The sequence below is a fragment of the Anarrhichthys ocellatus genome, unplaced genomic scaffold (assembly GCF_004355925.1).
Source record: "Anarrhichthys ocellatus isolate YVR2014 unplaced genomic scaffold, GSC_Weel_1.0 scaffold14, whole genome shotgun sequence".
Classification (NCBI taxonomy): domain Eukaryota; kingdom Metazoa; phylum Chordata; class Actinopteri; order Perciformes; family Anarhichadidae; genus Anarrhichthys; species Anarrhichthys ocellatus.
In genome coordinates, this window is record NW_022280044.1 from 7,776,234 (window position 1) to 7,801,236 (window position 25,003).

General features: G+C 41.4%; 1 protein-coding gene across 4 annotated transcripts in view; it reads left to right on the forward strand.

Annotated features, from left to right (window-relative positions):
- The window catches only part of khdrbs3 (KH domain containing, RNA binding, signal transduction associated 3), an 88,849-nt gene that overhangs the window by 44,004 nt on the left and 19,842 nt on the right, over positions 1 to 25,003 (forward strand). For all 4 annotated transcript variants that reach the window (XR_004212996.1, XM_031853739.1, XM_031853738.1 and 1 more), the window contains exons 3-7: positions 4,251 to 4,367; positions 10,128 to 10,274; positions 11,057 to 11,196; positions 15,161 to 15,341; positions 24,493 to 24,575. Coding sequence is in view for 3 of the 4 variants with exons in the window: in XM_031853739.1 (XP_031709599.1) it covers positions 4,251 to 4,367; positions 10,128 to 10,274; positions 11,057 to 11,196; positions 15,161 to 15,341; positions 24,493 to 24,575 (668 nt within the window). In the remaining variant the exon portion in view is untranslated. The remainder of the gene's footprint in view (positions 1 to 4,250; positions 4,368 to 10,127; positions 10,275 to 11,056; positions 11,197 to 15,160; positions 15,342 to 24,492; positions 24,576 to 25,003) is intronic.

Sequence of the window (25,003 nt, forward strand, 5' to 3'; positions counted from 1 at the left end):
ACAGATTTTGATTTCTGATAAACAGCGGGGATTACAGTTATGTGTTCGGTAAGACTCTCATATTGGGAGGATTGTGCATACGAGGAGACGCGCGCCTCTGCAAACGCATCGACTGGGCGGTGACGCGTCCCAATGTCCAGATTTAGACTTCTCTGTGACATTTACTGGCGTTACTCAAACAAATGCGAGCAAATCTGCATGATATGTAAACTTTATTACAATAATCACATACAAACGGGAACATACATGGAATTTGACCTCTGCATTTAGGAGCCAGATCAAGTAATATGGTGAAAACCTGATTGAGGCCCGTACCATGTTAGCTATTTTAAACTGTGCCTTTCAACATGCTCAAAATCTAAATCACTACAAATCAAATTGCAGAATTGGAGCTTGTGGGGGCCCTTTGGGAATCTGAGGACCTTGCAGCATTTGCCCGCTTTGCTCAGTCGATAATCCGGACCGTCACGTTTTTAGCGGTATTAAAATAATTTGATGAAACAGGTGTGGCAGGAAAGATCAAGAAGCCATGGGTTCATATAGTGCACCTCCCCCAAATATGAATCATAAAAGAAAATTTAAGAACATGAATTATTAGACAGGAAACACTCAGTTTACGGGTTAAGAAATGTTGTAGAAGATGGATATCCAATGTGCAAAGCATGAGGTGGAATAGTGACTGCAAAGAGGTCCGACACTTTGAATCTATTCCAACATCTTCGAGATAGTCATCTAGCCTTTCATGCCCAAATCAAAGTACAAAAGAATGTAACTAGTTTATGTAATAAGCTGGACCAAAACAGTTCAAACTCGGCCAGGACGGAATAATTCAATTGAAAACTATCCTACAGGACATGCTTTGTAAGCAAACATTGTTTACAAAATCTGACATGAATTCAAACACATTCTGAAATGAATCAAATCTTTAATTAAAAGTAAGTTTTCAGGCGATGTCAGAGGAGGAGTTTCTAAGGCTGTTCTGATAGATCGGTTGGTGAGCACATTTTAATGCTGCAGTGTGCTGTTTCACAGTCTCATTTCTGTGAATTTGCTCCTTTATGCTCTCTGCCTGATCCCCGTGTGTGCCCATGCAGTCGATATGTCTCCTACACTCAAATATTGAAAGCAACGCAGTAGCGGTTTGTTCTTGATCAGAAAGCCAGCGTTTCTCCTTGCTCAAGCATTTTTTATCCATCAGTGTAACACTGTTGGTAGACCGAGGACTGGGACATCCACACTAACGTCCTGGACACCGCGTGCGATGCACAACCTGTCAGGAGGATGGAACGGGTGCGCAAAGAGCTGGAGTAGCGCGGCGAGAAGTCGGCTTTGTGATCTGGCCCTGCAAATCATTGTTCAAGAGACGGCACAGCTCAGTGACCAAGGCTCTATCCAGGTGGAAATGATGGATGCGCAGGACATCGGTTAAACTCAGCACATTTAAAACATTTCCTGACAACCTCTGTTTGCCCCGGCGCTGGCGCCGTCTCCTTTGATGAACGTTTTATCAATGTGAATGCATTAGAGGCAGTGTTTGCTTAGATAACTTTTAAATGGAATTGTCCTAACCCAACAATTCGTGTCCCACATATGGAGTTAATTTGGTGTGCAAATTGAAGTGGAGGCATTGAAATGTTTCAGGTGACGTACGCAGGACGGAAGTTATTAAAGTCCACACACTCTATTGTGAAGGTGGACATGTCTTACATATTCATTAATTCAAGGTTAGAGCTTTGCAGGAAGCTACCTTGCCAATTGTTGAGTGCAGGGTTGGAATTAGCACAGTGGGACACGGTTCTTTCAGAGGCACGGGAGGAATAGGCCCTTGTAAGATCACATCCAGCCACAGGACTTGGGGTAATTATAAAAGTTGAAGGAACATACAGTAGCTGAGATCTGCTGGAGTTCAGCCCGGTCCAGAATGAACACCAACAGTCAGTTACTGCATTAAAGCGAATCACTAAAGCTCGCCTCTCAAATCCCTCACCCAGGAATTGGCAGGAGCCCCCTAATAAGCACTTGGTTCCTGAACAAAAGGCAGGAGAGATATAGGTGCGGTGTAGAACCTTTTTCTTTACCTCCTGCTAGCTAATTGATGACCTAGATAGTTGAGGGAGACAGCTGTATAACTCACTGGTAAAGGAAAACATGGAGAGGGGGAGAAAAGCATCGCTCTCCTTTTGTCTCCCTGACCATCTCCAGCTGCTGGTGGAATTGCGTTTAGCCCGTGTAAAGGACGTACGACTTTGATGGGTGTCTGCGCACAACATACCTCGACACAGTAATGCATAACTTTTTTTTTTTTTTTTTTATGGCTAAAAAAGCGGTGACCTTGTGAAGTAATCTAAGCCAAGAAGCCTTTGATAGATGGAGACACGCCAGAGGCGCTCAAGTTCAATGTTAGCTCAAACATGCGCATTATGATAATGTTGCACATTTATATTCAAACATTCAGGAACATGCAGTTCGACAGATTCAGGGAATGTTTTCAACTGATATCAGTAAAGTTCTGATTTCATAAAAAAATCAGCATAAATCAGCATAAATTGTCTCATTTACAGAATTTCAGAGTGACGATTATTTTTGATGAGTGAATGATATTTCCTTCTTCGTGTAGACTGATTTTAAATATGTTTAAAAACCTCTGGACTTTACTTTGAGAATAATTAGTCGGTTGAACTACTGGCTAGATGTTATTGATCGTCTGTTCTCAGCTTAAAAGTGACACTCCAATTTAACATTTCCAATATAATTTACTGTCAGTCAAACTTTATTTATACAGCACAAGTCATACATCAATGCCACTCAAGTGGTGAACCTAAAAAGTTGAAAAGAACACGGGATTAACTGATTAAAACATTTAAAATGTAAAATAAAGTAGTGAAACTAGTAATTACTAGTCATGGGGAGTTGTACACTCCCTGTGAAAATAATTGCATATTGTCTGCTGTAGCTCTGGAGGGAGCTGCATCACGTCTGAGAAAAGCCTGACATCACTTAGGTAACTGTTGCATTGTGGGAAGTGTCTAGAAGCTTGACCTTGGTGCTAAAACTCAGGATATCTTGGCTGCTGCATCAATTTTGACCATTTGTGTTGTTGTCTGTGACCATTTAATAATATGGCCTATAGGGGTCAAAGCATAGTCCATGAATTGCAACATCTGGCCAGGAAATATTGACGCATGTTGTTCCATATGTTTCCCATCATGTGTTTACTGCCATCTGTCGATGACATGACAAAACACACATAGGCTGGCTGCAGATTTTTAAGTAATCTGATGAATGAGACGTATTGCACATACCCTAGAAGTTACACAGAAAAAAACACTGTGCAAGGGCATCATTTCCACTGGGGATGTAGATTATTGTCTCCTCCCCATCCCTCACCCCACTTTGACTAAATCAGTCAAATTTTAAAAAAAGTGTCCAGCTGTCAAAATTCAGAGGGAAGAGAAGAGTTTATCACCTTTAGTCGTTGGACTCCGGGTAATTCAATTTTAGGAACAGCAGAGTTTTCTTAGCACTGGATTTCTCCTCTCAGGAAACACACAGGTGCAGACTTCTCCACGTCATCAGTGGAGGCTGTTGGGGCGGACTGCAGGCATTTCATCCATGCTTTTATTCAGTCTATATTTCCCAAACAATATATTAGAATGGATGCAGTAGATATGTTTATTCATATTACTTAACTGTATTTCATATTTTATTCTATTCATAGTCTTTTTTTATTTGTCTGTTACAAGTTGGTGCCTCGGTTGGTGACAGTAAAAACCTAAAGGACTCTACCCCTTGTTGGAAAGATGATGACAGTCAATTTTAACTTCTTGACAACAAACTTTATACATGTAAGAAGGATATGAATATGTGTAAATGCAGGAAATAGCATTCTTTTTTGGGGTTGAAGAACCTCTGACTTCGTTGTGTCCTCCCTACTTCTGAAACAAAGCTGTCCACTGCACATACTTGTGAATTGAAAGCTTATTTTATGCTAAGCCTTTCTTTCCTGAGTCAATCGCCGGGCATCTTCCCGCACTATAAAGCCATGAGCCATGAAAAGGTGACAGAGTGTACCTGGGATAAGACGTCTCACATAAATGCTTCCACACTGATCCTACCAAGACGCGACAGGAAAAAAACTGCTGATAAGTTTTCATTAGCTTCAGTCACTTGCTTGAGCAAAAGACATGTCTTTGCACTTTATCTCAAACACACAGATTCTGACTGATCCGCGCTCTCACTCTCTGTTGCAGTTTAACTTTGTCGGCAAACTCCTCGGGCCACGCGGGAACTCGTTAAAGAGACTACAGGAGGACACTCTCACAAAGATGTCAATTCTCGGAAAAGGATCCATGAGAGACAAAGAAAAGGTAACGCCCCTGACTGTGATTGAATTTTTTTTTCCTTTCACTCTTTTACCTCCACATCATTTTACTTTGGCCTGCTGCTGTTAGTCTTCCACACGGTTCGAAGTGAAGGCATAGGTTTGACCTTTAAAGTTTAGAAATAAAACTTTTCATGTAAGAGGTCCAATGAAAATCCAACTAAACATTTGGATTATCTGACAAACTAATGCGTTGACACAAAGTGACTCTTGTTCCAGCTGTCCTCAAAGTTCCAAAACATTGTTAACTTTCCAGGTTGCTTTGGACCATAAATATGAAGTTCTTTATTAATGAACCATGCTCCATTAATAAATCATGAAAACTGTTAACAAGGAATTAGATTAATTGTTTGGTAATTTAAATATCTAATATTCAGTTTGCTGTCATAGAAAATATTCACATTTTAGAGTCTGGAACCAGTGATTTTATTTATTTTTTTACAGTTTTTTCATAAAGAATTGCTTCAGTTATTAAGAGACTTTCAAAATTGTTGCATCTGATTTTCTGCTGGCTGACTATAATGTATTAATCATTTTTATTGCTTTATTTGTTTTGTTAAGTGTCATTTTCTAAAGCCATATCTTTGTTGAAATATGTGCTAATCTGCAGCTTTTGTATATGATTTAGATAATTAGTAATCCAATATTTTCAGAACCTTTTAAGTTTGAATTTACTTACTCTTAATCATCACATGGAGAAACTTCTATCGTTTAGATGTCTGTACTCTTCACTTTAACTTTATCTCTATTTGAATTGAATAATTTAAAGCTGTGAGCAGATAGATCAGCATACTACAGTTGATTGACAGCTCATGGGTCACATGCAGCTTTGAAAAACAAAATTCAAAAGTGTATGGAAATGGGAAGGATCTTGGGGATCACCAAACACGCCTGACACTGTTCAAAGCCTGTTCTCTCATAGTAAACAAAGTACAGACCGCAGACTGCACAAATGACAACACTCTAAATGTATGGCTTTGTTTTCATATACGCTCACTCCCAAGATAATAAAAAGAATGCATCATAATGATTTGAACCTGAATGAAAAGTTTGTAGCAACAAAGGATGGATTTTATGAAAAGACTAAAACTTCCAATTTCAAACTCATGTCAGTGCATAAGAAAAGGATATAAATGTCTCCAACGGCGGCTCTTTAGCAGCACAATTGATTGCAGACTGGACTGGCTAACAGAGAATAAATCGACTTCTCTTGGCCTGTCTGCATCTTTCCTTTTGTTTGTCAGGGTTGATTTGTTGGTGATTCTCGCTATCATACAGCACATTCTCTTTGATTACTGTGCCGGCTTTGATGGTCCAACTCCTCTGGAGCACCTGAAGAAAGGATCTGTCATGGAGATATGCTGACCTCGGCAGCCCTTACCGGTCTGCGCCAACCCACTACAGGATTTATGACTGACAGCTTTCTGTCGGGGACGCTCCGTGCGGCGCTGCTTCCTCTTTTTTTAGGGGGAGGGAAGAAGGATACACATTCGCTACAAAAGTACTGCTTTATCTTCAGCTGGTTGCTGACTTTCTGTTTTCAGCTGCGCAGCATTTGTCATCATATTTTCTAGCACTTGAAATTCCTCGTGTAGGTCATGGGGCTGGTTCACTGCAGAGCAAAAAGACGGATCTACTTTCAAGACTTTTTCAAGTCGAGGTGAAACAAAGCGGTCTTTCCATTCCTGAGGCACCATGTGAGGCACTGTTTCTATGTACAATGATGAAACACACACCGCCCTGCCGAAGACATCAGGTGGAAATGCATTTCTTGCTACTCAGAAAAATACAGTATCGTGGACATATCAGTACTTTCCCTTTAAAGCACTTACATTTGGCGGCGGCGCTGCAAAGAGCTGAGATAATTGCTCAAATATTTGCTTGATCTTGCGTTGACAAGAATGGGAGGGCGGAGAGGTTGAAAGGCACCGAGCTGTCGGAGCCCCACCGCCTGGTTGTGGAACCTCGGTTGTCCCGGCGCTTTCAGAGCAGGATGACGTAAAGGCAGCGGTGTTTCCGCGCCCCCTCCTCGTTAGCGCCGTGATTAAGTCATCCATTTTCCTCCCTGGGACTTGTAGTCCCACTTTAATTTTCCTGATAGACATAACAATTACTTAAATTCACTTTTGGTAAGTCCTGCATCGGGTTTAATTGCGAGCTGAAATACCTTCGTTGACTGAGAGGACTGCTCTGTATGTGTAAGAAGTCCGGCACCAAAAGAATGAACCTAGCTTGCGAATAAATTTAATTTGAGTCTATTATTATTTGAAGAGCTAGGAATGATATAATTTAAACCACCCTAACAAGACTTTAAATTACGGTAGATAAAGTTCAGGGTGAGATTTTATTATGCTCACCGGTTTACAGGCTCACTAAGTCAATCGATTGATATTGTCAGTAGCTGTTCAGTTGTTATTTTTCCTCATTGTTTTATTGTTTCGTCATTGCCTATGTCGTAATCACTCTGTCCCGTCGTCTTTTGCAAACTCAAGCATTCTGGTGGTGGAGCCGTCTTCTCTTTTCCTTTCTCAGGATGTTATTGTCATCTTCCCTGATGGTGCTGGTGGTGTTGGTTAGATTTGCCAAAGCCGTGTACAGCAGACTATGTAGGATTGTATGACTGCCTTTGTGCACATGTGTGATTTATTTGGATTAAATGATATAACCGTGGCTAAGTGGAGGGCAGGGCCGTCCTTCAATCAGAGGATCGGCAGTTCGATCCCAAGCGCCGCTAGTCGCATGTCGATGTGTCCTTGAGCAAGACACTTAACCCCAAAATTGCTCCCGTAGCTGTGCCTAGTCTGAATAGTCTGATGGCAGGTGGCACCTAGCCCCTGCCATCAGTGTGTGAATGGGTGAATGATGACAAGTAGTGTGAAAGTACTTTACAAGTACAGTCCATTCACCATTTTACCGTTTAACAGTAGTAGTAGCTCTGTAGACATCAAAGGCTCGATCACCATTTCACTTCAACCAAAAGAAGAGCAGTAATTGGTCAGCAGGTAGAAAAGCTGCGGTTGAGGAGATTGGACATATGAACTGGTTTCGGTCCATTCAGTGCTTTAAAAACAAATGAAAGGATCTATAAACCAATTCTGTGTGTTACTGGTAACCAGTGAAGGGAGGCCAGTAAAGAGCAAAAACAGCACGACCTCTCTTGGGACCGGTGGGGACAAGCTGGTGGATTTCTTCAGATTGTAAGTATCAGTGTTGATGATCAAAGCTGTGCAGTTCATATCACAGATTGTTAGAACTTGACCTATTTTTCCAACATCTCTCTTTAATTTCACTTGAATGTGAACGCTCCGAGCTCGACACTATTCTCTGCGTCTGAGCTCCGTCTGCAGGAGCGCCTGCGTCCACAGCGTCCTGGCCCTCTGTTTCCAGGGTGAACGGCTTTTCATAAGCAGATTTGCAGGGGAAAAAAAGTGGGAGGAAGATTCTGCCAGTAGATATGAAAAACAGACAGCTGTAATCTCCCACCGTGGGCTGCTTAGCTGCTATAGGACTCTGCTGGATCACTGATGCTTCTCATCAGCGCTGGGGGAGGACTCCTCGTGTATGAAAACTGCTATCATAATATCATATGCAAATGATTTGGTCACACATACAGATTGTTGCACATGTTGAATAGACCTTATAGATGGAAAGACGGAGTAAAAGAACAAATATTTTATATTAAATATAAGAAATTCCTCAGATGACACATGCTTGGTCGTCTGTTATTAATAGTGATTGTTTTTTTAAATCTTTTTTTTCTTCATGCAAATATACCAAGGAGTACATGAAAGGGAAAGAGAGAGCCAGGTCTGCAAGCAGTCGTCTCTTTCTAACACCGTGCTTACACTCCCCGCTCGACACCGGCAGCTCCTGCAGCTCCGTCAGCGCTGGTGCCATGCGCTAAGGAGCCCTCTGCTCGTAAAGCGCAGATTTATCGGGGAAATTAACATATCATTAACATACCACAGGCACTCTTAAAAGAAGGTTATTTATAATTAGGTGACATCAGAGACACTGGCTTGCATGGTGCTGGAGAGGGAGAAAGTGAAGAGGAAGTTGCAGCCGCTGGAGAGAGGCCCCGGAGAAGACTTTTTCTTTTTTTTTGTTGAAAACAAGAAACTGGGACGACCAAACCTGTTGTTTCCTTTGTGTGATGTGGTGGGAGACATTTGGGGTTTTTGCTGTCCTATTTCTTGCCATCAATAACATTATACTGGCCTGCTTCTGTCGGGCCTGAATGGCCTGTGCAACCCCTCACTGTTTACAGGGTATATTTTTTCTGTTGCAGTCTAAATTAAATGTGCTTCTGCAGACAAAACTTATGGCATGTGCTCTACTTTTAGTGGTTTTAGTATAAAGTAACTAAACAACAAATACATGCTCTTTTATTATATAACAACACCTGTTTAAGGCTAAAAATCTGTAACTGCGACATGTTGACGCCTCTGTGGCATTGACAGGTGATTGGATTGATGTTGTAACTAAAGCAAAGAAACTGAAAAGCTTGATGCTTTCTCCATCTAGTGAAGTGAGATACTACTCAGTTTGAGTTGTTTAATGCAATGCATGAAAATAACGATGTCATTTGAAATGCAAGTCTGGTGCAGCAGTTGTTTTGAACAGACTTTATTGGCGGTGACAGCCACAACACGTCTGACCTGACCAGCTGATCGACTTCTTGGTATCCATGTTATGTTTTGTAAAACTCATAATCAAGACGGTATTTTGAAATAAGGGCACCAAGGATCAGCTATAGACGGATGGCCGTTCGGAACATAATGTCCTCTGTCCGAATGACATGTTCTGCCGTGCCAGCAGTGCGGCTCCATGTTGGTTAGTCAGTTCATCACTTTGCTCTAGACTGATAACTCAGCAAATGTTGGATGGGTTGTCATGAAACTTTTTGACAGAGATATGTGGTCCCCAGAGGATGTACCCGAACAACTTTGGTTACCCCCTGACTTTTTCTTGAGCATCCCCTTGATGTTGACATTTGTGATTTTGAATGAAACATCTTCATTTAATGACATCCCCATCAGCCTCAGCCATACTTGTAGATCTGTGAGGCTGTAATCGTAGTAAAGGGAAGCAAAATGTCAGATTGATACACCAAAGTATTGGTCAGAACTGTTGTAGATAGTTAAATACAGTAAGTAATTTGCTACATTAGTCAATTGTTGCAGAATCACAATTCACTACTCCTGACACTACTAATGTAAACATATCTTCTACCACATTAAGGATGTTCTTTTCTTTTTTTTAAAACTATTGTTAAAAGAACTCATTTCACTCTATCAAATATATTCTTGCCTCCCAACGTTGCTTAATGTATTTTAGCAGAGCTCACATAGATGAGAAAGATGCAATAAGATATTATGATTAAGTGCACGAGAGCACATATTTTATCCGTGCATTTGTTACAAGGACAGGCAGCTGTGTGACGACAAAGGTGATCAGTTAAATGTGACAGCCGCGGTAGAAAAGATTGTAGGGATTGCCTGTTTGCAAATCTATACGGTTAAAGGAACCCAGTTAATATCTCCTGTCTGTCTTTTTTTTAACTCTCCAGCACCGAAGCATCAAAACTCTTTGTGTGAAAACTCCCTGCAGTAAATCCTTGACAAAATACAGAAGAAAAAAAACAAGATAAATGTTGCTGACTGTGACAGCTAACTCGTGCTCGTTCCCTAGACAGAGTGTATATGATACCAAACTGGGTTTGTTCTTGTTTTTTTTGTACCATCAGGAAGAAGAGCTACGGCAGAGCAACGAGTCCAAATACCACCACCTGAACGAAGACCTGCACGTCCTCATCGAGGTGTTCGCCCCACCGGCTGAGGCCTACGCCAGGATGGGTCACGCTCTGGAGGAGATCAAGAAGTTTCTAATACCAGTAGGTTATCCTTTCTTTCTCCACATATACTCACTTTCTCTGGCCTTCACTGTCTTTCTTCATGGAGAAACTCATCTTACACCTGTGCACAATGAAGTGAGCGAGTAACAGCAGCAGTGCTTTCTCACTCACATTCTTTGTACGTTACTGTAATTCTGTCAGGGCCATCCAAGTGTTTGTGTAAAGCGTCTGGAGATGTGTGCGATCCTGAGTGGAAAGTCGTGGGTACAACAGGAATAAAAGAGCGCAGGAGGGGATTTCTGCATGGGCCAAACTCTTCTTGGCAGCAGCATGCAGTAGGGAGCTTATTTACTCTCCCTCCATTCATTTTGGATGATCTCTCCAGTGCTCAGAGCTATGATGATTTACATCTCCCCATTAATTATCAGCAGACTCCTCCCCCAACCCCCCCCCGTCTTACCTCTTCCCACCGTTGCCATAAAACATATGTATTGATAGAGCGGACACATGACAATCATATCATTGTTTTTATGATTAAAGACCTATTCCCTTGTTAAGTGTGTATTTTAATTTAGTGGCAAAAAGCAACCGTGTGAGAGGATGAAGGCAAACGGGGTCGTGAGGATTGATCAACGGGTGATCTGAAATGCTTTGCAGCCTCAGGAACAGCGGTCACGGCAGTACTATGAAGTACATTAATTAGATATTCCCGGGGTTGTAGCCCTGGAGATAGAGGACGGAATTTAATACGGTGTAATTGAAAGCGAGTCTATTGCTGTCGGTGTGTTTGTGTGTGAGCACGCTTGCCTCTCTGTGTGCAGGATTACAATGATGAGATCAGACAGGCCCAGCTGCAGGAGCTCACATACCTGAATGGTGGCTCGGAGGATGCCAAGGTGCCATCGGTGAGGGGCAAGTCAGCTGCCCGTGGAAGAGGGACACCTGTTCCAGGGCCTCCAAGGTAACCTGCCTCCAAGTGTGTGTGCGTGTGTGTGTGCAAGTTGTTGTGTATATGTGCACTTTGGTGCCACTGGGGAACGGGTATTATTTACAGTTAAGGAGCTTCTGGAAGGCAGTATTTGTACAGTATCCAGTTAATGCTGCCATTTAGAGTTACAGAACATTTACGACTGCCTCTCTTTGGAACCAACAACTTGGCCAACAACTTGGGCCAGATTTGCTCAGTTTACTAGATTATCAGTGCAAATGTTGGCTACAAAGTGCATGTTTCAACACTGATTTACAAGGCCAGCATCCCAATACACAGTCAGCTTCTGGACTGATCCTGGGACTGCGCTCATATGCTCAATGCAGGATGTTTGAGTTCATTATGTTTTATAAAATAAAGGATAATGTATTGATCTTGACGACACGTTGACACAACGTTGACTGTGACAGTGCAGAAACTTTATATGAGAAACTAAATGCATGTTTTTCATATAATTCTAATAGTCCAATCTTTTTGACAAATTAATAAGAGGCACAAATTACACATAATTCAACATAACCAGTGGTGGGATGGCTGCACACTCTGCTTGTTACACACACAGGGACATGTTGATGGGACAGAGAATTGGGAGACGTGGGAGGACCACCTACCTCTCCTCTCCCTCCCTTCACATCATTATGCCACAGCAGCATTAATTCCCCCCCCCCCCCCCCCGTCAATGGACAACAACAAATAGTCAACAACAAATATTAAACGATATTTTCACTGCTGTCAAAATAATCAAAGGGAATGAGCGATGACGCACTGATTGGTTTAATTCATGTTACGACCAAAACTCACCTATGATTAATTAAGAGACTACATACAACCCCTTTGCCCCTTGGGGCATACATGCGCCATGCACTTTATACCATGCGGCTGAAAAAAATACGTATAAAAACAATAAATCTCCTCTATGTTTACTTTTCCATTTTCTTTTGTTCATGCAAATAATACCTATCGTCTCTCTGAAGGAAAGGTAAACGTAGCGGAACCTTACATCACAGCACAACGTCTTGACCAGGAGGCTGCATGTTTGGATGTGAACAGATTTTGATTGCGACAATGGAGACCATTATTCTTTTTTTTCCAATTACCTACCAAACTGATAATGTTGTGGTGATTTATTTTAAACAATGTCCACAATCTGATCCTAAGACGTTTTGTTTGCCTTACCTATATGGTTGAATGGGTCATTTTGGAAGGCACTGACAAACAACCTGTTTCATCATTTAGAGTTGTTGGCTCACTGGCAGCACACAGTGTGTCATAATGTACAGGCACTGATACAAAATCATTCAATAGGACATATTGAAATAAAACTTAGAACAAGCCAAAGAAAGGTGTCCTGTTTGATGTGATAGCTTATCTCTCCCTGTTGAAGTTATGTCTCATATTCTACAAGAATGAATGGCAGCAAATAGCTTTTTTCAGAAGGCAGAAAAATGAGCCCTGCTGACTTTGTGCAGATCTCAGCAGGAACTACAAAGAAGAGGCAGCAACCATAGATGATTGGCATTGAACTACAAAACCAAAGCACTGCTGCTTTCATTTAAAGTTGCACTGTGCAAATGGCTGCTTATCTACTGGACTTGCCAGGCTGGTTTCTGTGCACCAAAAGAAACCAACCGGACAAGAGAGACAAAACATCTGCTCTAGCGCTGGGAAGTCCTGCTTTCTCTGGATGAAGCTGTCAATAAAGTTTGGATAAAATTCAATCAAAGGGACGATCTCACTCCATTACATGCTTTATCTTTTTGTGTGCATCCATTGTGCCTAGGTCGGCAATTTGAATCCACAAACAATGAAAGCTCCTGTATACAGAAGTCATCAGAGATTTTAAATGTTCAGATTTATGTTGTTGACTATGACAATCAACTAAATTGGTCAATGACAGGTTGAGCGTGTGGGATAAAAAAATATATAATTATATATACTGTATATACATATCTACTTATCATCAGCACTTGATGCCATTAAACTGCCTCCTGATTGAACTGGTTTTAGGTGACATAAATTAATTTGGGCAAATTTGGAGCTTCTGAGGCAGGGGACTGTTCTTCTCAGACACACTGATTTAGGCAGTTTACATTTGGTGAATATAATAGTTTATTCTATGCTGCCATATTTTAGCTGAGACTAGTGAAACTAGTGAGACTAGCTGAAATAGGTCGGAGGGGCCATTAAGTGAGCAAGTAGTTTTAATAGAAAAACAGAAATGATAGTAAATAGTGCTTGGTAGTACACAGTGATGCAATCCCATATTTGCATAAAAGTCTTTATGTCGATGCAAATGGTCTCCAGGAGATGCTCTCCCATCTACGCTCCCTGTGAACACAAACTAATCCCAGCTCCTCTGAGACCTCACAAGACTACAAATAAAAAATACTCATGGCCATTAGAAAACTTTAAGTCTCTCTGCGTCAAACACAAAGAGCCGCGTTGTTAGTGCTTTGTGTTTATAAAAGAAAACACTTCTTTCATCAGATTCTCAGATAAACAAGGTCACCGAGACGGGCTGTTTGTATTGCTCTGAGTCACAATATAATTGGCTACGTTTTAAATTCACTTTAATTACAATTTAGCATGCCTGTGTGATAAGACGGAAGTCCTATAGGCTCCTGACCAGGAAGTCGCATGCACTTCTCTACATATTCTCACTCACATGTGATTACCTTTGATTGTTACCGCTGCTCTGGATTGACTCATTGTAGCTGTCACATATTCCTCTTTGTCTTTCATTGGCGCTGTTGCTGGAAGTGAAGTCGCGCCATTAAAGAGGAACCAACTCTCAGTGCTCCTCTTGAGGGGTGGTCCAAATCTCTATCAAGTAAACATCCTCCGCTTGTCCCCTTTAGTCAGGAAATTAAGAGAAACTTCCCTTTTTTTTTCCTCCTCCTGACCCAAATCTGTGATGTTTCGCCAATAATAAAGAAAAAAAAAAAAAAAGCACAGAAAGATAATCACAAAAGCAACCTTGGTGGTTTTCTGCTGCTGCTTCAGATCAGTTGACGGCTTTTAAAAGGAAGCTCAGTCGGTGTAAAAAGCTCAAACAACACATTACCAAACCACAAGGTCAGACTGCCTTTGATTTCCAACAGAGCGGCTTGACTCTGCTTCCATCATGATTACAGTGCAGTTTAGACTCTGGGTTCTGTGTCAGTTCATCTGCATGGCTGCACATATATCAGTATCTCGCTATTTTGCAGCAGAGCTTTATGGGAATTATGCCTGTTTGCCGAAACATTTAAGGTAAAACCAAACCCCCAAACTGGCACCACAGTATGTAAAACATTAATGGTGAAAATTGGGTTAGTGTTCCACTTCCCCACAGTCAAAATGTTGGGCTTCATTTCAAGACAAGAAAACATCCATCACCATTTTTGTCATCTGCCTTTTACTGAACAGACAGGAAAGCAATACAGCCATAAGACGTGCTGTGTTTTGAGTAATGGACGTGACTCACTTTTTCTCGACTGGAGGTACTTGCCCTCCACCCTCGCTTTTCCTCAGTCTCTCCACCTACACATGTAACCTGCCGCTGAATGTATCAGATGCACCGCTGTGGTTTTACCAAGTCATTCTGGAGGATGTAGGAAATCACTAACTGGAGTGAAAGTAGACGAGACAGCTTGACTGCAAACATAATAAATTACAGCACCTCATCATGAAGACCTGGGATGCATTGGCGTCTCATATTTATGATAGATAATACTATAATTGTAATAGTATCTTTTAATGCTTTAAAATCAACATGTGTAGAAAGAGGATATACTGCATGTTACCTGATCCATCCCATCTATGTACACACATTTATTTCTCCCTCCAATAATTCACAGAACTCATCACACTCCCCTCAAAAAAGGGACATAGGACATGCATTTAAGTTTGTGCTCTTTCCTCTAATCCTGAGTGGATGTTTTGTGTCTCTTGTCAGGACTCGAGGAGGAGTTCCTCCACTGCATGCAGCGGTGCCCCGGGGAGCAGCACCCAGAGGAGCCCCACCCATCCGGGCTCCGTCTTCCAGAGGGAGGGGGGTTCAGAGAGCCAGAGGGGCCCCGCCAACCGCTGGGTACCGGCCGGCTCCTCCCATAGTTCAGGACACATATGGCGAATATGTGAGTATATTAAAACTCATGCACAAATGCCAAACATTTGCTTAATCCAGTGTTTCAAGTTGTGAGAATTTGCTGCTTTTCTGTGTTTTATGTCTGGATATCTGACTAAACAAGCACATCAACTTGTTTTGGGCTGTGGGAGCTTGTGCAGGCCATTTTTCATTCTTTTGTGGCATTCTTATAGACTAAACAATCTGTGCCACTTTATTATCCACAGTGTTAAGACATATAATTAGGAGTCAACAATGCATACGTTTCAGGATGCAATCAATACGGCATAGCTGTTGCAGCAGCAGCAGCAGTGGACGCTACCTGTGATTCGGGTGTCAGCCGATACAGCTTACCGATCAGATACCGGTGTTTAACCAATAAGCTGTACGCCTCACTGTGTGGAAGTGACTGAGATCATTCTTCCATGTGCAAGGCAACATCTCGCTTGGCTTAAACATTGCGTTCTTAACTTTGTAAAACAAAATACAGCAAAAAAAAAGCATAGATGTAAATGTGCTGAATTGTTATTTATTAGAAATAATGGTATCTGATATCAGATCAGCCTATTGTCAAGACACCCAATCCTGCTTTTTGAGTCAGCATCAGACTGATATCTGATATCACAAGATAAAAAACGACCGTTCACATAGGAGTTTGATTTCACTCGCCATTTCATTTGCATTATTGAAACGTGATCGCAATATTCTGTAGTTGTTCTGTAGGAGGTGGGGTTCATAAAAAAGAGAGGGAGATGATGATGATGTAGAAATATATTTCATAATTAATTATCTACAATATGAAATCAATTTGATGCTTTGAAGCACTGCCAATGAATATTAGGTTGGAAAATACAACATTTGCCCGATTTAACACAACCTCCCATATAAACACACCCATGTTCAGTCAGTTTGAGACATATTATGTTGTTAGTTGGACACAGAAGAGATATAGATAATGATGTCTCTGTACACCTCTAGAAGGTAGTACTAACCAATGAAAACAGCTATAGGCAATATCTTTGAATTATCCACCATAGCAGAGAGACTGTTCTTTTCTTAAACGTATTAATTTCAATGTTGTCAGCATCACAAATGGAATTGCACTTATCTCCATTGTATTGGGGTGGCATCACTTTATACCATGACGTGAGACAATAAGTTGTTTCATAAGTTGGGTGAACTAAACATGTGCATTTCAGCACAAAATATGCACAGCTGCTTAAACATCAGCCTGTAGGAGTTGATCGCCACCATATTAAGTTTTTTATGTTGCGACATGAGGAGTTAGCAGAGTGTGAATTATTGTGGTTTGTTATTTTAGCTTACCTGCACAGTCTTATGGGAACCTGTCTGTAATATCAACAGCTGCCAGAGATGAATATATTAGGCTTAGAGTCGACTCTTTGTGCATTTGCCAAGAGAGTCCCCCGCCGCACTGTCAAGGCAAGTTCCCCAGGGACTTCAGCATCAACATCGCATATTTAGCAGATAGAAGGAGAGAGGAGGTGGCCTGCGTTGCGAAATTGCCCCAGCAGCCCATACCTAACCACATCTGACAGGTTTATTCGGAGGTTGCAATTTAAATGTGTGGAGGTCATAGAGAATGACTCCTGGACCAGCTGTTTCCCATCATTGTCACAGTTGTAAACTGCATCCCCCGACACCTGCACCTGTGTGTCCGGGTGGAGAAAAAAAGACCCCCAACATCTGCCGGATGATAAATCTAACCACATCGCTGCAAATTAGAAGCTGAATGAGTTTGACTCTGTATCATCAGAATACATCACCATCCCAGGACAAGTGTTCTCCATCAGGCTCTGACAAATAGGCTCTTGTATTCATCAATGAAATGCCAAGCAAGTTTTTTTTTTACATTTGTTGCCTTCATTTATCGCTGCTTACTATTCAATCTTATGCATGTTGCCAGTGTTCTCTTTTTGCTGTGAGGCATTGCCACGGGCCAAAACATTTGTTCAGCTGGAGGCGTTGTCTTCGTCTCTCTTGTTCACATTAAAAGCACCAGACCTCGGTTACCTTTTGGTGAATTTGTCATGATGACGCATGGATACACACTATCATTGTCTGGATGTTTTTTGTTCGACATAATCTCCCTCTGTTAAAGCTGTTTGTATCAGTATCAAATTACTCCGAATCCAATTGTTACCAAGTAAAATTCACAGAAATGCTATTATCCCGTGATCCGGTCCTGGCAGGCCCATCAGTCTTGAATGGTTACTATGATTGCAGCCAAATCTCATTTCATGTAATTCATTAGGTGCATTAAGAGCTCTTTCTTACCTGCTGCTAATCCCGTTGGAGAACAATTAGACATGATGTAATTCTCATTACAGAAACGAGGCTGCATGTCGTCTTCTTTGTTCTATATCATCTCTGCCAGCATGAAGGAGGCTAATTGAGGTAGCAGAACTTCAGTTTCATGTTAAATCTAGAGCTATATGTAAGAGTGTTTGTTTTTGTTTACACAGAAGCTTAATTCCCCTGGGTGAGAAGACCAAGAAATGTGCAATGCACGTGGGTTGGTATCGTTTGTTAAATCCTCCAGATACAGTAATCCGTTCTCAGCACTGTGGGTCCTCGCTGAGTGTTGTGGCATTAAAAAAAACATCCCCCTCTCCGCATGTCCAGCCCCTTTGAGAGCCAAGCATTGTTAATTGAATCATGTTCTATATGGAAAACATTTCAGATATAGTAATAAATAAGCTGCATCCAATTGCTGTGGCAGGCAAGACCAGTCATGAAGGGAAGATTGAAACCCATCCACGTGGGACAAAACCTGTGATTTGTAATAATTGCTCCTATTCCCACACATTACAGCCACATATACAGTGTATGCACATATCATTTATATTCTCACAATTGTATTAGCAATGCCAGCAGTATGAGATGGCAATGTTGGTTGGTGGGTCAGCCCACCACTTGGTGATTTGCCATGAAAAGTGGTACATATATTCATGGTGCCCAGAGGATGAATCTTAATGTTTCATGTAGCGCCACCAACAGCTTACATTTTTCAATTATGCAGTGAAATACTTTTAACATCTCCAAGAAATATAGCAATGCAATTTTGTAGAGGTATTCATGGCAAGCAGAGGGTGAAATACAATGACTCTGGCGGTCCCTGACCTTTTCCTGCCACCAGTAGGTCATATTTTAACTCTGTCGAATACTTTTGGTTTGCAAAACGAATGGCATTTCATTCAGCCTTGGCTGTACTTCCATCTTAGGGCTAATCAGCAAATATTAGCATGCTAACATGCTAAATGAAGATGTTAAACATTTCACCTGCTCAGCATCAGTGTAACATTGTCATTGCGAGCATGTTAGCATGCTGACGTTACAGAGTGGCTGTAGACTCTTAGAGTTGTCATATTACTGTTATAACAGTTGGAGTAAAACAACGACAATCAATACATTATGAATATCTCATATGATGATTTTGTAGAATCCCTTCATAGAACCACCTCACTACAAAAAGTTGTTGGAACCCACTGTTCAGCCAAGGCCGTTCTGTGTAGACTTTGCATATTCTCCCCGTGCCTCCATGCCTCTGCACAGGATAAGCAAGAACAGACGAGTAGAGCTAGTTGCATCAGACGCAGTGATGTTGAATTTCATTTTCATTTTCATTTTCCGGTGCAGATGTTTTATGCAGGGCTAATGCATTAATGACGTGAATCCCCCTGATACTACTTGACAGGTGTGAATGAGCTTTATTCAAAACGTAGCCAAAAGATCAAAAACAAAAAGGTGGTAAAGTAAGACTGAGGAAAGCTAAGACATTTGTCAAGTGTGCACAGGTTTGTGATACTTCAACTTGATGCATGGGCCAACTTTTTTGGCGTCCTCAATCTGATAGCTTGAGTAGTATTTCTACCCCTGCAGCGGAAAAAGCTTCAGCAAATTCCAGCCTTTTCAGCGTTCTGAAATATGCTGGCAGGAAGAGCAGAATAAATGACACGTAGCTTTGAGAAATTTTGAGAGCAAGACGGATGACCGAGGGTTACAGATACTGCATTCTTTGTTTTCTTTGAGCAACATCACAGGGTCTTATTTTGCTAAGAAGTTATAGGAGGAATGTGTGGCACAGCTGTGCAGAGAAGACACTTTTTTCTTTGACCAGATGGTATTGTGCTGAAGTCATCCAGGAAGAACAAGGCTTTTTTTCTTCTTTTGATTTGCTTAATTTTCTTGCTTTGTTGTTTTGCATTTGTGACACCTTACGGGTTTAAACGCAGGCCACGCAGCATTCGCAGTTGTCAGCAAAGTTCATAATGTGAGGACAGCGTGTTGCTAAACTCATTTGGATTCAGTACAGTGTGCAGGGAACAAATCCAGCGCCTGACAAGCCTGCTCTGGGTGTCAGTGGCATCCTATCTGTTACACTGATATTGCAGAGCACAGTGGAGCGGCTGTGATACCGCTGTTGTAACATGCAGTGCCAGGCCCTCTGTTAGTCTTCAGTGGCCTCAGAGGCCAGTCCTTATCTTTTAACAACACGCCTCTCAGCCATCCACTGGCATACAAATGAAAGGCTCACTTAGGAGCTGTCCCCCCCCCCCCCCCTGCAACCTCTCACTGTCACACTAATCCTGTTTAGTGTTGGAAACACAGCACTGTCGCAGTATTGTCGTGCTATTGTGCTCTCCAAGATATTTTGGGTAAATGGTATATCAATACAAACACATCAGATATTATAATAGCTTCACTCACACTACCATCACAGTCCGCTTCCCATTTTAAAGCTGTTTTTCCTTGTGTCAGACACCAAAGAAAAGAGCCATTTTCAATATGCCAGTGTGATTTATAAACCGAGCATGTTTCTGCTCTCAGCTTGCTTGTAACTCAATTAAAGAGTAGCTGCCCTAATAAATGGAACTAACATGCCATTGTTAAAGTGTAATATGGTCCTTAATACCAGGCAGTGCAGTCGAATGTGAGTGGACAGCACCTTGAGAGAGTTGTCTTTGAGACGAGAGGAGGACTCACTTAACACTAATGGCACATGGCTCGTGCTGAAAACTAATCAGGGTATCTAGTACCTGTTCTGCTGTGTTAAACCTTATATCTGTTCAGGTTCAGTTGGCCCAGAACAATGCTGATGTCAGTAATGTGAGAAGGATGCTTTAGTCCAGATATTTCAGCAGCTACTTATAATGAAATGTGTTTTAACCACCAAGAGAACAGTTCCCCAAAACTTCAGTAAACATTATCACAATTCCTCGCTACCTAGATATCTACTTGGGTGGGTTTCTGTGGAATTAGTATTTGATATGCATGGTCCCAGAGGATTCATTTCAATGTTTAACCAACCCCCCCCAAATGTCCTCTACTCCAACGTACATGCCACACTTCACAATGTCAGATTGTTATTAATTACCTAGCACGTTCATGCTCCCCAGAGGATGAACCTTTTGCATTTTGGTCAACCGATGATTACAGATTTTCTCTAGATTTTGCTGGTTGAGGGAATAAACATTTTTTAATTGAGTGACTCGTGGTGTTTCTCCTGGCAACCTCAACTGTTGGTTATTTCGTTGCACTTGAGTACTGTGACAGCTAATGGTTCATAATTGCAGCCTCTAGGGTTCTCTAGCAAGCCTTTTGAATTCAAGGTGGTGGTAGAACAGACAGTTTTGCCATTTTTTCATGTTTTGTCTCTGTGGCATAATCTCATGATATCAGCCTTGTGTTGGATGTGGGTGTGTTTCGAATTTTCAACTTCAATTTAATGTAACTGACAAACTAAGCCCCACCATTGTCTGGACAGCCTCTGGACAGGATGCACAAGAGGATGTCGGTCGGCGGCTCGATCACTGGCTCGATCCCCGGCGTAATCCTTGAGTACCAAGAGTATATACGAGCTACAGGTTTCTGATAGTTTGAAAAACTACATTTTAAATTGCATTAACACCTTAGTTGTCTCCTTACAGCCTCCTTAACATAGGAACATCATAAGAAATGTGTAAAAACACATTTAATTAGTTATTTCTTATACAGAAGGAAATTTAATTAATTAAGCCTTTCTAGAAATAAATACAATTTCAAGGTGTAGGAGAGAAATGTCCTCATCTCTGCTGGAATTTGTATCACTGCTTTGAAGAAACATTGTGATTAAAGTTCATGATATCAGTGTCTTATATGCCCGGTACAGCCGACTTTGTCATTGTCTTTGACTAGCCCCACCTGCTCTGCGTCTTTAACTAATTGAACACTCAGCCCAAAAGGCAATAAGATGCTCGTTATGATCCAATTATATATCTGCAACACAGCGTGTAGTCCCTACACTTTATACATTTCAGAATTTCACTTTCCATTTATACATAATGCTTTTCCCTTTAGTGGCCTTATTTATTATCATGTGTCCAAATGGCAATCATAGTTATGGCCTTATTATATGGGTAAAAGACATCAAACTGAAAGACTCGGTGAAGACAGTCGACTTAGTCATCTTTTACAGAATTTGACTCTCCTCGTGTTTTTATACTCAAAGAAAATATTTTACTTGACAACTGAGGTGGCCTGCACGATCACAGCTGCATGGTTTTGCTCCTGTCGAGATTCTTATCATTCAATATTTATAACCCTGCTCATTTATTCCACTCTGCAATAGGTATAATAGAGACTATTAGATTTAAATATAGTGAAATACAGATGATCCCTAGAGTTTTGCGACAAAAACATGCGTGTTTCTTACAAAAACAAAGACGTCATTTCAATTTCAAATGAGGTGACATTTCCTAGCTTCAAAGACTTAAGCTGTGGCTTTGAGAAAACAGTGTACGATGCACTGGGTATTTCCAACACTTTGAAATGCTAAAGTATTCAAAATTCATAGATAAAGTACAGCTGATGGTAATCTGATGCCCATTCTGTATATATGCGGGAAAATGTCTATTGCCTAAAAAGAGAAGCGTATGCCAATTGAATGGACCGGTGCAGTCTAGTTGCAGGCCCAGTGCTTGGCCTGTGGTGCTGCTGCTTGCAGCTCTCTCTTTAACCAATGCACTTCCCTGGGTCTTGAGCAATACACCTACCATGACATAGTTCCATCACACACTCAGGTCGTGGCTGCTCACTTTCAGAAACACCGGTGAAATACACTCTTCGGGAAAAACACCGGGGGCAGACTTTACCGTATGACAAGGTAGGCAACCGGAGACAGGGGGCTCAACGACAAGGGCCCCAAACAGCTATAGATTTATTATGATGTTTAGATATTAAAAATATAAAATTACATTACTATTCTATAACTCATTGTCCCTCGGTATAAAAAATAAGCAACTCTACTACTCATTATGGAGAAATGTTACTGCTTACTCCACCTTGAACAGAGTAAATCTAAAGTAAATTTAAGTACATTGTGATAATAATGACTTTCACGCTTCACTTGAATTAAACATTTTGAATGCAGAAGTGTTACTGTGCAGTGTATGTGTAAATATATTTAATTTCCCTCTAGGTGTGATATCCCTGTGCACACAACCTTTACACACAAATGCATATAACTAGCTGTGTTTAGTTAGCCCACCCTTCAGAGTAATGAAGTATACACTTTTACCTTCACAATGGTAGTTTTTATTGTACAGCTTGATTGCATTAAATTGAGTAGTAACATGATTTTTTTAGATACTTATTATACTAGGACTACCTACAAGCAACATTACTACTGCGTGTTTCCAAGTTTCACAATTCCTCCGCCTATTGTTTTTTAGATTGCCTTGTCGAGCCTCTTCCCTCCAGAAATCACGTCCACAATCCTCCTCGATGTTTCATTAAGCAGTAAGAAGGTTAGGATTGGAAATAGCAAATCAAAGTTAATCTGCCTGTTAATAAGGGATTTTATTAATTACATCTCTTTGGAGGAGAGTTTTATTTTTTCAGAGCTGCTTTTCCTGCCGATTTTAAAAGCGTTCAAGGGGTTTAATATTTTCAAACGTACAGCTGGTGACTAAACTTAGTCCTGGCATTAGCATGGGGAATTGCTGACTTTGGAAAAGCTCCCGTAACTGCAGAGTTATAAATGCGAGGAGGGATTTAAATTCCCCTTGAGCTACCTCTAGACAAATAGATGGACCTCCACAAAAACAAACAAACCTCCCACTCACATGCAAACAACAAAGGAAATACAAACAACTCTTGAAAGCCACCCAAAGGGATGACCACGGAGAGGTTTGAGCATATGAAAGTGATTCCCAAAATGTACCTTCCAGGTTTTTCCCCCATAGTGAAATAAAACATGTGCTGTGTTTTACCCACAAAGCAATGAAGTATTACAACATCCGGGCCTCTTTGTTGAGAGTAGTTCTACTTCACATCTTCACATGTACTTCGTTTCTGGAGGATTAAAGATAAAAGAGTCAATTCAAATGCTGTCATTTGGCAAATGCATGTTTCTAATCAGGAATTAGGGCCTTAATAATAATATGGATGTGATGAGCATTTTCTTCTGGTGCTAAATCTCACAGATATTCATTTCAAGCATGCAAATCAGGGGCAGATGGAATTAGCCAGGAAGTGTGCGGGGGATGAGAGATGTGTCGCTAGGGGTCGACGCCTTTTGTGGAACATAAGTCCCATTTATCCCAAATTAGGACGGGTGCGGCACTGGTTCGCTTTGATGTTCCTCTTGGCGGGAGCCTGGGTGGAGTGCAGAGGGGGCACGGGGCAGATTGCTGGAGCACAAACAGATGTTCAAGGCTCATCCTTTGAGGTGGTGATGAAACGTTGCCACAGTGAGACTCTTTGCATCCCACTGTCAGTCAGTTGACACTAAGACAAGGGGCAGGGCTGCAGTTGCTACTTTTAATGGTGCTGCATATGGGCTGTTATACCAACAGCAGCAGATCAAGCAGTTTGAACTACATCTGTGCTCAGTTGAAGGCTTCCGTGTATTGCAATGTGTTGTAAAAACGTACTACCCTGTAAGCATTTGATGGCTAGTGAAGAAAATGTCCAAAGTACAATACAATGGTTTGGTAAAATGATGCTGAAATTGTTCTTAAGTCATTTAACCAAACGGTGCAGCACACAGCAGCTCTTATCTGACACATGCCTTCTCAACCTCATCGCTCTACATTTCAACAGGTTGCACCACATCTGCACCACGTCTAACTGGTTGCATTTTGTCTATGTTACTTCAGGAATATGACGAGGACTACGGAACGACTTATGATGACCAAGGATATGAATCGTATGACAACAACTACAGCAATCAAGGACAAAAGTGAGTTATGCTCTTATTTGCACATCCCCCTGTCTTTAAGGCTTTGTGACCTTTTGCCAAGTCCCGCGAATTGAACGCAGACCGGCCAATCATAGCGTAGCATCGTCCAGGTCCGGACAAGTATCCAGCTCTGCTCCATAGACTCTCAATGCAATGGTTTCAGATTTCCTTCATGTCTAAGCTTGTTTTGTGGATTTGGAGCTCGTCATAGTGATACTCGTTACCAGGAGAGGTTGGAAGGAGATATGCGTTTCTAAAACGTTACATTTATACGTACAAACCTGTGGAGCTAATATAAGTAGAGTAGGTTAGCACATTATTAACTAGCATTAGCACTTCAATGCTGCTCTAGCTGCTGCACGTAAGCACATACTGCTTTTTAATGATTGTAACAACACCCTGTTTCCATCAATGAGCGTAGGCTGATT